Source organism: Sinohyriopsis cumingii, chromosome 9, assembly GCF_028554795.1.
Source record: "Sinohyriopsis cumingii isolate HCF-2022 chromosome 9, ASM2855479v2, whole genome shotgun sequence".
Taxonomy (NCBI): Eukaryota; Metazoa; Mollusca; class Bivalvia; order Unionida; family Unionidae; genus Sinohyriopsis; species Sinohyriopsis cumingii.
The window spans coordinates 111294796-111308906 of NC_142969.1; the positions used below are offsets into that span (position 1 = coordinate 111294796).

The 14111-nt window shown below is 34.6% G+C and overlaps 1 protein-coding gene across 1 annotated transcript; it reads left to right on the forward strand.

Annotated features, from left to right (window-relative positions):
• The first annotated feature begins 4491 nt into the window (after window positions 1-4491).
• LOC149792477 (uncharacterized) lies at window positions 4492-10273 on the forward strand. Its single transcript, XM_089971062.1, has 4 exons — window positions 4492-4637; window positions 7059-7247; window positions 7795-8388; window positions 8919-10273. The coding sequence occupies exons 1-4, from the start codon at window positions 4556-4558 to the stop codon at window positions 8975-8977; spliced, it is 924 nt and encodes a 307-aa protein (XP_089827188.1). The 5' UTR covers window positions 4492-4555; the 3' UTR covers window positions 8978-10273.
• Window positions 10274-14111: the final 3838 nt, after the last annotated feature.

Consider the following 14111-nt stretch of genomic DNA (forward strand, 5'->3'; position numbering starts at 1 on the left):
ACTTCCTTCCTATATCGCTATCAAAATAAGTTATATGGAATTACAGAGCTAGTTTACCGTCAAACAGTCAACTTAAAGAAAACATGAGACTATTGTTACGCCTCTATGGTCTTAAACTATGTATAAATAAAGAGTTAAAACCAGCACGTTTTGTGAAATTGAAAATATAATGTATTTCCCTAAAAGCAATGTGAACAAGTAAAAATAACGTACGGCATTGTGAATGCAATCCTAAACAGTCCTAAGTGTTTTAACACGTCCAAACGTAACAAGTGATCCACATGCATTCCATTTGCATTCCGAATCGTGTTCACTAAAGTACTGGCATACCAAAAGCATTGAATAAATCCCAAGCTGTCTTTAAACAGTAATTCCGGAATAAATATAATTTCAAATAGTCCGAATAATTTGACGACTTTTTAATTCAAATGAATGATACAATTATATAAATGAATCTTCCATATTAATTACAACTGAATATCTTCCAGACTGGTGTTTACTACTACGAACGTCTAATTATCCAGTATATATATATATATATATATATATATATATATATATATATATATATATATATATATATATATATATATATACATACAATGCTAAAACGAAGTTTCAGAAAATACTGAACGAGGCATATTGATTCTTTAATTGTTTATACTTGTAAACAAGATCACATGTTAGCCAATGATAAATTAGGTCACCCTGACCTTTCAGGAACTCATGTCATTGGGGTCAAAAGGCATGATGTTTACTTGTGGTGATAGTCAAACTCAATTTTCAAACTTATGACTGAATGCAAGAATGAATCATCTTAAACTTACGATGAATAAGAAAATAGGTATTTAAAATAACTAATAACCATACAAACCATAATCTTGAATGATAATACATAATGATAATACACATATCATAGATATACGTAAAACTATAAAGAAATGAAGAGAAACCAAATATGTCGTAAAAGACGAGGTGCTTTTCAGTATAGGAAAGATTGTACATCACGGTAGGTGTTCTAACAAAATTCCTTGCAGTACGTTAATTTCAATTTGAGATATTTAGGCACAATACACAGATCTCTCTCTCTCTCTCTCTCTCTCTCTCTCTCTCTCTCTCTCTCCGGCAATACACATTTGAATTTAGAGTTTCAGAAAAAGCGGGATTTTAAAAGAATATGATTGATAACAACAAGTGTTGAATAAGCTACAGGTGTTAAGGCTGTTACTGCTAACTGAATAATCTGAACGAATGTATACAGGTTGCTAATGCTAACTGAATTTACATGTATGTACACAAGTTGTTAACGTTAAATGTATACAAGTTGTTAGTGTTAAATGTATACAGGCTGTTAGTGTTAAATGTGTACAGGCTGTTAGTGTTGTATATATATATATATATATATATATATATATATATATATATATATATATATATATATATATATATATATATAACAAAATAAAACATTCGTTATATAACCCGTCTTCTATGTTCCTGCTGTCTATAACTCGTCTGTGGTTGTAATATTGGCCATAATTCTAGATTCCTACGCCGTATCAAACATCCGCCCGATTAGAACAAAACACATATACAGTTTCGTCTATTTATGACGTACATAATACTTATTTTGATATGACATGATATCAATGACGTTAATACAGCTTTGTGGTAATGTTTTCGTGGTGGCTAAAACACTAACTCTATTTCTCGTTTTGTCAATGAGTCATCTCAATCGTCCATCACATATTCTTTTGCATTCAAATAACTATCTCTGATGTTTGATACATAGCAGCTTTGTCATATTTTCATTGTATTAAATTCATTGTCCTGTTAATTGAAACGAGAACGATAACTGAATTAGTAATATCGTGCCCTCTACTATTTCCAATGACTGATATACTGTCGACCATTTCTTCCTAGATTTCAAATATCACGCCTTTGGTCACTTTGCTATCAAAGTCACCGAAGGTTATTTTTATTTTTACAATGACAGTACCCTTGAGTCAACTTGTGAAATCTCTCTTGTTATTATTTGTTCGGTATTGAGATATTGCAAGATATCACTGTGAGAAAAATGATATTTCCACAGTTGCGATAGGACGTTCTTCCTCCACCATTAATACTGGCCGCCATGTATAGCCTATCGTGTACTGAAAAATGGCGTTAAACCCTACAACAACAAAAACAACAACACGCCAACAGTATGAATTTGAGAATGACATATGTTATAAAAATCAAATCATATATTTTAATGTTCGCACAAATACGTTTAGCATTTTCACAAAATACACAATTTGATGCATGATATGTACCAAACAAATTCGTAAAACGTCGCAGTCTCAAACATTTTGTAATATTTAGGAATTTATTTTTATAGACGTAGTAATACAGGTTTTAAGCTCGTTGGCACAAAATAGAGAAATTCCATGCAAATCGACATACTCTGTTTCTAATATATAATAAATAAAATATTCGTTTATTGGAAAATTATACGGAATGATTTCACTCGTGAAGTGGAAACAATGGAACATTGTGATTACAAAATGTTTCCTCTTCTCGTGAAATATTTCCGTATACCTACTAAAAACGTAAAACTCATATATATATATAAATATATATATATATATATATATCAGATAATTTACGTTTACATATATATATGTGTGTGTATGTATGTATGTATGTATGTATGTATGTATGTATGTATGTATTGAAACAACGTTCATTCTCTTTTTGTTATATATTTCAATGTCAAAAAAAACGGTATATTTGCATGGATTTGCATGGACTTCGTTTCTCTATTATGCGCCTATGCTATTATCGGCCTTATTATTAGACCTATTATTAGATTATTATTATTATTAAATTTGCAAATTTACATATAATGCTTGAAATTACGTATTTTGCCTAGTAAAGATCGTTTTTATACGAAAATGAAATTTTGTTAATTTTTGTTAACACTTAACTTGCGGGAAGTGATACAATAAAAGTGTTTGGGTTCCTTACTGTAGAAAGAAATATCACAGGATGATCGTATCTGACAGGCTTCAGAGGGTAACATCTGTATTCAAAAGCCTTTAATGACTGAGTTTTACCTATATCGTTTGTTATTTATTTTGTTCATTACTGCCTTCAAACGGAAATTGTATGGCATTGCTTTGATTCGAATGAAAGTTAAAATCGCTTTTCAACAATTATAATGCTAAATTAATAAAGAGTTTTTCCTTAAAATATTTGTTTCAGGTCATCAGTCAATGACATCGTGTATATTATATTTGAAGATTTGTGTATGCTGGAGAGAGAGAGAGAGAGAGAGAGAGAGAGAGAGAGAGAGATGAAGAAGTATAACAAAAATGGCCTAACTATGAAATACCGGTTTTAATAGTGTAATATATTTCCTAAATGCAAAACGAAAGCAGTTCCTAAAGCGATATTGCGACCGAATTTAATTAATGTCGTATTGGCGCTGATTCGATCAATGTGGTATTGCCACAGACGCGATAAATGTGATATCGCTACTAACCCGTCTAATGTGGTATCACCATTGACGCAATTAATGTAGTATCGCCACTGATGCGGCTAATGTGGTATTGCCACTGACGTAATAAATGTGATATCGTCACTGACATTTTATCAATTCTCTCGTACAGATACATGTCACTATCTCATTATGAAATACACAATGAATAGAGTTATCAAAGATTGTTTAGTAGATGGAGGGAAATATTTCGAGAATGAAGTAGATTTGCATTCATCGTTCTGTGATAATGCGATTAACAGCTGCATTATATAATCAATGAAAAGAAGTTTAATTTTAAGAGATCAACGTTGTGAAAATTTAGCTTGTCCATATTGGGTTTAGATTTTTGTTATTACCTTTCATTCGCGGATTGATACTGTCTTAGTAGGAATTAAGATTCTGAAGATACCAATCTTCTCATGGATTCGCTAAAGAAGAGGAATGAGAGGTTTGGAATTCGAATTACTGTTCAGGTTTTGATAAAAAACAAAAATGTCCAAAAAAAAATAACACCAAAAACTGTATCTAAAACGTCCTAAACTAAATATAGTTGAAATTAAGACCGTATTTTCTTACTGTATTAAGGATGAAGTGAAGAAAATATGGTATCTAATATAAAATCCAGGTAAAGTTATTATTATACCATATGGACTAATGCTTAAACATTTGTCAACGTTATACACTGTTATCTTTGTTAGTAGAAATATTTATTGATGTAATCACAATCTATTTTAATGACATTTTTATTAAATCGCTAATTTTTCAAGTGGTGAACAATAAAAAATAATTTTCTTAGAAAACTTAGAAAGCTTAGTTGTATAAAGATGGTCTACACAAAGGAGATTGATATGATCTTGCAGAACAAGGTCAAAAAATATTTACTTAAGGGAATATAATTTATTAGTCACGGTAGTGAAGTCAGGATCAAGTGACATCTTGTTTACTTGGATGATAATACAAGAACAACGAAATTTCAATTTTGCCCATCAGTTTAGCTCGTTCTGACGTTTGCGCATCATACGCGTGGAAACCATGAGTAATCAAAAGATGGTGACTCATGGAATCTGGTTTATGTCTTTTCTAGTCTATGGATTTATACTTCAAGCTTTGAAAGGTGCGTATTTTATTTTATTTTTTTAAACAATGATTTGTACAATTATCATACTGAAGTTGAAACTAGTCGTTTGCTTGCAGCCGGTACTGTTGATGATAAATTGTGTAGGAGATTTTTGCTACCAATAACAATGCTAATACAAGAATAATTCGTTCAAATTTATGCAAAAATAATTTTAAAGAAATGTAAGATTAAAAAAATACCTTAGACTTTATATATTATAGACATTTCCGAAAAAGGCAGTGGTATAACTGAAGATCGTACTAGGACGAGAAACCAGCAACATTTCTAATATTGCAAAAGATTAACCCAGCGGTGTGGCTGTATTTCCAGCCCCTTCTAGTGTGTCAGGCCTAACAAGTAAGAACTCTAGGACGGCCATCATCACCAGGCAAAATTGTCTTTGTCAAAATGTAAAGGAAATAACTATAAAATAGTTCTCTTATCCAGCATTAGATAAATGTTTCCAAGGTATGCAAGATCAGTTACTGTCTTGTCGGTTGCATTGTGTGTTCTTGAGTTCGAAAATGCACACACACACACACACATACACACAGATACGCACGCACGCATACACAAACTCTCTCTCTCTCTCTCTCTCTCTCTCTCACAGACCCACTTGCCTGTGTAAAAGGTTATTTTGTAAGTCAATATGTTGAGAAATTCTTACGCAAACAAATAACTTTACTTTCATTTCAAAAACATAACAGCAAAATGATAGAAGTGTAGTTCTATCTCCTTGTGTTGATGTCCTGTTTGTCCGTAAGTCCACGAATGCGGTTTTCATTGACTCCCTCATGGGCCTGTTTACCTAGCTTAAAACATTGTAACATAACCTAACAAGATCTAGGCCTTATACTTCCAGCAATCTGTGTATTCCCATATCTTTCGACGCTACGTATCTATAGTGCTCTTAGGTCATTGATATTGTTATGTGCAAAAATGTATCATTTTACTGTCGATTGTAATTCTTTTGAGCGAAAATCGGGAATCGGTCACTTTGAAATGCGCTGCTTTTATTATGTTTATTTTTTAAAAATAAAACCCTGCGTGGTCTATGACTTTTAGGCATATGATTGTTTTTTTTTTAAAGAATTTGAATAGAACAAAATGCTTTACTTAAAACTGATTAATTTTAACAACTAGGTGGCTCCTCCATATTGTCGGTGAATGCTAAAGTGTAAGTTAGCTTCATGTGAAGTACGAAATTATTATCTTCCGGTACATGCTCAGACCTAAATTAACCTCCAAATTTGAACAGAAGCTTGTACTACTCTCAGAAACCAAACCAGTTAGTGACGTCATGGTCATTGTCAAATTTAAGGACGAACAACACAAGAGAGATCGATAGATTGGTGAACTAATGAGGAATTTCATCAAAATGGAAAATAAATAACCTGCCAAATGCAGTCTTGTATATTCAAGTTAGACATATGTTTCTAATCCGTAAGCAGATCTATCCCACTAGTTTTATCATTGTAAATATTCTATGACACTTTGCATATTATTATTATTATTATTATTATTATTATTATTATTATTATCTTTGTTCGGTACTTGTCTTAAATATGCCATGACATATTTCCTTTTATACCTTCCCAACACGTTACTTTACAGGATGTATTTTTTAGCATATATGGCATTTTTAGGTCTAAGATAGCGATGTTTTCAACCTTTTTCTTTAGAAGTAGGTCAAACCAATTTGGTTTTCCAAAATGATAACACGCGGATCGCAACACCTTTGTCTATGTTTGATAAACGTTTGCTGTTCTGCCCCGAATACAAAATAGTCATGGAGGAGACAGATTTCGCTACTGCTTCTCCTGTGTCTTTTTCTTTTTGCTTTTTAATATTGTTATTTAACATTTTGTTTTGCAAAATTCCCATCTCAATGAATCAGGTAAATAAAGCATGTCTTGTCTCTGCTTTTGTTCGATGTGTTTTGTTTTTTTAAGTTGTTTTTTCTTCTAAGGAATAGCGTGATTTACTCAAAACGATAGGTAAACGTTGTCTAAATCCGTGTTTACCACTTCTGTTAGTTCGCAGTTGTATAAATATCTGCAGTCACAGGTCACGGGATTTGTCGGCTTTCATCATCACGTTAGAGAAGTAAATGTATTTAACATATTTTACCTATGTCCTTATATTGTATGGAGTAATATTCATAACAGAAACAATGTGCATTGAAGAAGATGATGTTCTTATAGTCACCATAATTTATTACATAACATGTATAACTGATATAATATTATTATATTATATCATATAATATGACGTTATATCAAACATAACTAAAATGGATTTCATATCTGCCTTCAGTTAGCCCGATTAAGATTTTTATTAGAAATTAGATGCTGTTACGTTTATAGTGTACTTATTTATGTCATATTTCCCTTATTGCTAATTGTTATTGTTCCGTAGGTCAAGAAGATGCAGAGTATAGCACCTCCAGTTGGAATACAAATCAACATACACACCGGCCAACAAATGAGCCTCGCCTAGTAGCCAGAGATGGCTCCGAGGAGTTGGAGCCGGTTACTAACCCTAGAGGCGTTGTTATAAACAAGGCAGTGCCTGGGCAGGAAATGCACCGTCATGTATTGCATTCAGGTGTGAACCTAGTTCAAATTGGATAGTTAACAAATGTTGAAAATTATTGTAAGAATTACAGCAGAACACGAGAAAACCGGATATAATTCAAATCTAGGCAACATCTCCAGTCAGATCAAGTTTTGTTTTAGTTTGAAAATGATTTTAGTTACATAGTAGACTCATCTACTTAATATATTGACAACCATTTAAGATGATACAGAAGCTACGTGTAATATGTACTGGTTACCTATTTATTCAGCAATAAAATGCAGGCATCCGAAAACTACCTACTGATTACAAAAGTTAAAATGTCGATCGGATAACATCCCAAAAGTAACATTATTAAAAGGCAATGGAGCCATTAAATTTATATAAATAGTGCCCCAACATTTTCGTTTTTGTAACAATACCATGCTTGTTTGAAAAGTACGAACGTAATATACACCAGATGCAAGATGATTATATAAATTTAAACAACATCATAGTCAAAAGCAATGGGCAAAATCCCTTCGGACCTACTATAAATAAATGTCAGATATAATGCTAATAACATTTCCCCCTACAGGATATGTTGTCTCTGGTGGCAGGAGGGTGAGTAGAAAGCACACACCTGTGAAACAGACTCAAAAGCGGACTACAACAGAGCCCCGACAAAGGGTGTTGGACAGAATCCATACCACGGACGTACACGAGGAGTTTGAGTCCGTAACAAAGAACCAGCCCCGGTACCCAACAAAAATAGATCCTCAACAAGATAAATTTGACAGAATCATTTCAACTGACGATTCGGAGGAGTTGCAGCAGCCTGTAACAACAGCACTGCCTCGAAATCCGTTAGGAATAGAGCCTCAACAAAAGGTATTTCACAGAACCATTACAACTGACGGTTCCGTGGAATTTAAACCAGTAACAAGTATTCAACTTCAAAGCAGCACCACAACAGAGCCTCAACTGGGGGTCTTTGACAGAATGAACGCAACTGACGATTCCGACAAGTTTGAACCAGTAACAAAAATTCAGCCTCAAACAACGACAAAGACTCCATTAGAAGTCCTGGACAGAGTGTATACAACTGACAATTCTGTAACAAACTACAATGGCGTGGTCATCAACAAGCCAGAACAGCGACAGGATATGCACGATGACTTCAGGACTCAAGGTTGAGTACATTTAACTTTTTATTCATCTATGAATTTCACGGATACGCTAGAAATCAAAAAGACAAATCGTTAATATTCTTTGCTAAGAACACTTACCGACACAGGTGTTTACAAGACACGTGCAAAGACAAGAGATTTGAAAATCAAATCGTATCAAAGTGAAGAATGATTTTAAATTGTACTCACATTTCATAGGATGTCAACAAGAGCCATGAATACAAGCCAAGTTTATATGCACTCGTAAACATATATTTACCCGATGTTTTCCAAGTTTATTAATTAGGTTAAATATGTATGTTTAGAAGATGAGAAATGTTGATCAAAATGGTTATATCAAATTTACATTTGCTTAAACGTAAGACAAGTTTACAGTATTACTGTCCGATAATTTTTGTTAAGCTACAGGCTTTCGAAGGTATCTCATATGTTTAATCTCTTCAAAGTTATTTCGCGCATCCTTAAATTACAAATATAATAGTTGAAAAGTCTTGGTAAAAATTAATTGTTATTCACATTTTGCACCTTTTAGCAATTAGAAACATGACAAAGATTGATTCAGGAAGGAGTCAGAAACGTACAAGTGTTTGAGAGCAGAGCCGGGTCAGAGAACATGAGTACAGTACATACTTTGACCAAGAGAGGAAACGATACAAACGGCCAGGTACGGTTGCTATACTCGGTCATGAAAAGAAGGAAGGAAGTCAGCTTACAAAGGCGATAAAGAGCAGAAAACAAGGTGAAGATAAACTACCAATGAGAAAACACGGCTAATGGGAATAACCCTAAATTTTTCTATATGTTTTGGATATGAAGATGAAAAATGTTAATTCGCGTATGTGAGTTTGATTCACCAAAAATCTAAATATTTTACGGATGTTCCGGCTAATTGTTTACTTGCCAATGCTACTCGAATAAATTTATTTTTCTGCTATGCTACGGAAGAGGCAAAAAAGGCTCCTATTTGTTATACCTAATGACTTTTAACGGTTGTTCGATCCATACAATGAAGGATATAAGTGTTGTTTTCCAATTATAATAATGTTGGTATCATGTTTTTCATGTATTATACGTTTATAGTTGCATGGTCGTTACGAACAATGTATAGCAAAAAGTATTCATTGAGAAAAATACATAAATTCAGATCAATGTTATGTGTACAACCGTTGAGATCTACTACATTATCACTGGATAGACTAGACACATAAATAATATATAAGAATAGCATTAGTACTTTAAAGAAGTGGGGGGGGGGGGAATTGACGTTGTATGAAACAGAGTTATTACATTGTTTCTCATCCATGCGGTCATCCCAAATTAACGATTTCTCTTTCACACTTATTACTGATAAAATCAGAATTTCAGTGTTATAACAAACCAGGAAGAAAGTGTGGAATTATGCGTTTCGCCAGCTTCGCCGAGACGTTATCACGTTCGAAAAAAATAGGTAATTTGCCAAGTATTCTTTTTAACACAACTGACAAAGGTGCGTGTACACACGGTATTTTAAGGTTTCAAGAGCATTCATACAACTGCGTGTAGGAAAATTCAATGATAACAAAAAATTTAATAGAGCTTGAAGAGTATGTGTATCTCACATCTGATCTAACTACTTCAAATTTTTGTCCATGCAAACACACCCATAAGAATCTCATAACCTTAAATATAAATAATATCTAAGATCTCTATCAACTACAATGGCCGATAAATACCAGTGCCTACCAATGGAAAGGTTCCCTTCAGTGAAATTTCGATAAGATGTAACATCGGTTCCTTGGAGTTTCACACATGCGATACTGTGCAGTCCAAACTATCTATACTACTATGCGTGTCCGGTATACTTTGCGGAAGTAACTGTTATAGATGAATAAATATAACCGAAATATGTTTGACAAATTTATTTTGCTATGGTATCGCATCATAGCTTAACTTCTAAAATTCAAAATAAACAATGCACAAATCAGTGTTGAATGATCACACTCAAATGTCATCTGCAACCTGTAGTATCCTATGAATTGGCACATACAGTAAAATCTATGTCTCACTTCAGAAATTAAGGATGTCCAGGGAAAGAGATGTTAAATGATTTAAAGAAAATTAGTGTCACGTTCCTTTTAGATACCTCATTTGGTTGTAAACCGCTGTTTTGGAATATTGTGCAATTCCGTACCTCCCTTCAATCCCCGCTCACTGTTCATGCAGGGAAAGCGGAAATGGCACTATATAGAAATATTCTTTTCATGTGCACTGTTCTATTTACCTCGTGAGAACTTGGTACACCTTTCTCTAATTGTGAACCGTTCACTTGTGTCTTGTTAACAAAGACAGTCCAATAATGTCGGATACTGTGTCCTATTGACATTGTCCGTGTTGGACATAACAATAATCATGTTCTAGAAAACCTTACTGTATGAGCCGGGATACAGAATCCCCCCAAAATAGATAGTCTTCTAGTTCAATAAATAAAAAAGGTCTAAGATTATCCATGTGTGGCGTAAGATTATCTATGTGTGGTGTCCTCTAATTGATTGAAGATGTTGTCCATGATGGAGTATCATTGTTAGGTACAATATCCTAGGCAGATCGTGCGTACAGGGTAAACCAGACTTCTGTTATAGTTAACGTTGAGGCAAGAGTTGTGGTGGGTTGTCTAAACAGGAACTACTACCCTTTTAATTCCAAAAGGTCCCCAAATACCCGCATCAAACAAACAAAACCTAAGTAAAGACGACAATCTGGGGTCATCTAATGAATGTCGAACGTTGTCAGTGATGTTCTACTGGAACAACATTTGTCCGAGTTGTGCGTGTTTGGAGTCACCTATTATATGCTGTCTCAGTTTTAAGGAGAATAATATCGTATATATATATATATATATATATATATATATATATATATATATATATATATATATATATATATATATATATATATATATATGTGTGTGTGTGTGTGTGTGTGTGTGTGTGTGTGTGTGTACTGCCAGAAACATCGTGCTAAGTATATTCCAGATATATGTAATGGAGTATAATGTTCATATAAATTATACAGCAAGGGAATTCAATATGATCACTGAAAGAGACTGAACATCAATTTGTTCAGTCAAAACAACTGGATTTCGGAGTATAAACTAACCTGTGTGTGCCCCATGCTGTCTTATTTGCAATGACTATGATTTTACTGTAATAAATATAATGACACAATAATTGGTAAAGGACCGCGAATTTATAGGATTCCCCAACGTTTCGGGATTGGCTATTCGTTTGTAGGTTAGTTATTCTTTACATTCTGTTACCCTCAGTAGTGAAAGGGGCCACCCTACGTACAATGGGAATTAGCATTACAGGGACCCCTGGGCCACTCTACGTACAATGGAAATTTAACATGGCAAAAAATCGTGGGCCACTCTACGTACAAGGGGAATTTAACATGGCAATAAATCGTGGGCCACTCTACGTACAAGGGGAATTTAACATGGGGAATAGAGTTTGGGCTTGTTTAGGGACAAAGGGAATGGAACATGGGATTTTTAAAAAAAAATTTTTTTAAAAAAAGGGGTAGGCAATTCAAAGGCTATCTCTTTTCGAGATATATGGCTGGCCCTGAAAAGGGCCTTTGGGTTTTCTTCTTCTTCTTCTAATTTCTTCTTTTCCTCCACCAACTTCTTATTTTATCTCCTACACTCTTCTTCTCTTTCTTTTTTTTCTTCTCCTCCTCTTCTTTCTTCTTCTCTTCCTCCTCTTCTTTCTTCCTCTTTTCATTTTCTTCTTCTTTTTCAATTTTTTCGTTCCATTTGCGTATTCTTATTCTTTCTTCTTCATCCTCCTTCTCCTCCTTGATCTCTTTCATGACAACACTAATCTTGTCCTTTGCTTTCCTTAAGTTATTAATTTCCATCTTCACACGATGGGGACTATAGGAATAATGGTCTTCAACCAGTCTTAATAGCATCTGTTCCATTATTCCTAAGTTGTCTAAAACGTCTTGCAAGGTTTGTATTTTGTCCATTTGGTTTGACGCCATCTTCTTTTTATTCTTTGCAGAATGGTTTGAACCACGAATACTGTGGGTTATTATAGTGAAAGCGCGGACGTGATGGAAAACATCCCCTGAAAACATAAAATGGATCTTACCTAGATCATAACCCAACAACGTGCGGACGTGAAGGAAAACATCCCCTACTTTCTCATTTCATATAATAAAACCCTAACTATACTCTTCACATACGCTAAGAAACCCATAATCTACTATTCACACAAACATACCTGAGCTCTTACAAACACAAACACACAAACACACAAACGCATACCCTCTCACTATCTTAAAAAAGAGTTAGTGTTTATATACACACTACTCTACCTACACACATTGGCAAATTGATCGTTATTTCTTTTCTAGAGTATTGGGTAGCCCTGAAAAGGGCTGTTTTTTTGAACTCCTGATGCACCTATCTAATGGTTGCACCGTCCTGGCCTGGCGCCACACACGCATCTTCTTCCCCAGTCTTCTTTCACCTTTCTTCTGGGGAGCGCAGAGGGAGGATGATTCGCTTCAACACCCCAATCCTCTGTCTCGGGAATATTGAACGACATCCTCTCTTCTCTTTTCTTTTCCTCTTCTTCCCTCTCTCTTCTCTCCTCCTCTTCCTTCTTTACTCTTGCTTCTTCTACTATAGCCTCCGCTGATAGTTCGTTTACTATGCGCCTGGCATATTCCAGGTGCATCTGGAGTTCTAACAGTTTCACTATTCTGCTATTCATTCTTGTGTTGATCAATCAACAAGGGTAGCTTGACTGCCCAGCGAGTTTCAATTTATACTGAAAGCGCGGACGTGATGGAAAACATCCCCTAAAAACATAAAATTCATCTTACCTAGATCATGACCAAAAAAAACAACAACAACGCGCGGACCTAAAAGAAACACTCACTCACTTTTTATGCTACCCACCACTATTATAAATTTTTTTATAAATCACTTCAATAGACTATCCACATACGCAAGGCAATCCAATCTAACCCCAAATATACACCTCAAACAGCCCCTACATCATTTTAATCTACTATCCTCACCAACCTACTTTATCACTTACAAACACAATCACACAATCACACAAACACATACCCTCACATTTTTTAAGAAAGAGTTAGTGTTTATTTTCACACTACTCTACCTACACACATTGGCAAATCGATGGTTATTTCTTTTCTAGAGTATTGGGTAGCCCTGAAAAGGGCTGTTTTTTTGTTTTGCTATGGCATTCTTTTTTAGTTTCTAAGAATGCGATGTCCTCTGAGGATAGACTTTCTGGCGATAGGTCTGCTTCTTCGGAAAGAGAAGAAGAATTCTTTGGTGTCGATACGACAATCGACAAAGCCTCTGTCAGCTTCAGGTTGCTGCTGTTGCTGTTGCTGTTGTTGCTGCTGTTGCTGCTGTCTCTGAAGTCTGTACTTCTCTGTCCATTCTTCTTTCTCCCTGTTCATTTCTTCTCTGAAGAGCTCTTCTATCAGGTCTTCAGTGATTTTTAACATTCTCACATTCTCTATTTCTTCTGGTTTCGGTATCAGACTGTGTCTGACCCTATGCAAATTCACGTAGGCTTCGTTGAGCTTAGCTAGTTTGGAGCACATCTTCTTAGGAGGATGAGTCGACAATGGATGGTTAGACTGGAAACAACCCCGGTTCTTAAAGTGAAAGCGCGGACGTGAAGGAAAACATCCCCCACAC

What these genes read in the sequence shown, in the direction of transcription:
- LOC149792477 (XM_089971062.1), top strand. Translation starts at nt 4,556, where the DNA reads ATGAGTAATCAAAAGATGGTGACTCATGGAATCTGGTTTATGTCTTTT. An exon ending in TATACTTCAAGCTTTGAAAG is followed by an intron (nt 4,638 to 7,058) that starts GTGCGTATTTTA and finishes ATTGTTCCGTAG; the next exon opens with GTCAAGAAGATGCAGAGTAT. An exon ending in CCGTCATGTATTGCATTCAG is followed by an intron (nt 7,248 to 7,794) that starts GTGTGAACCTAG and finishes TTCCCCCTACAG; the next exon opens with GATATGTTGTCTCTGGTGGC.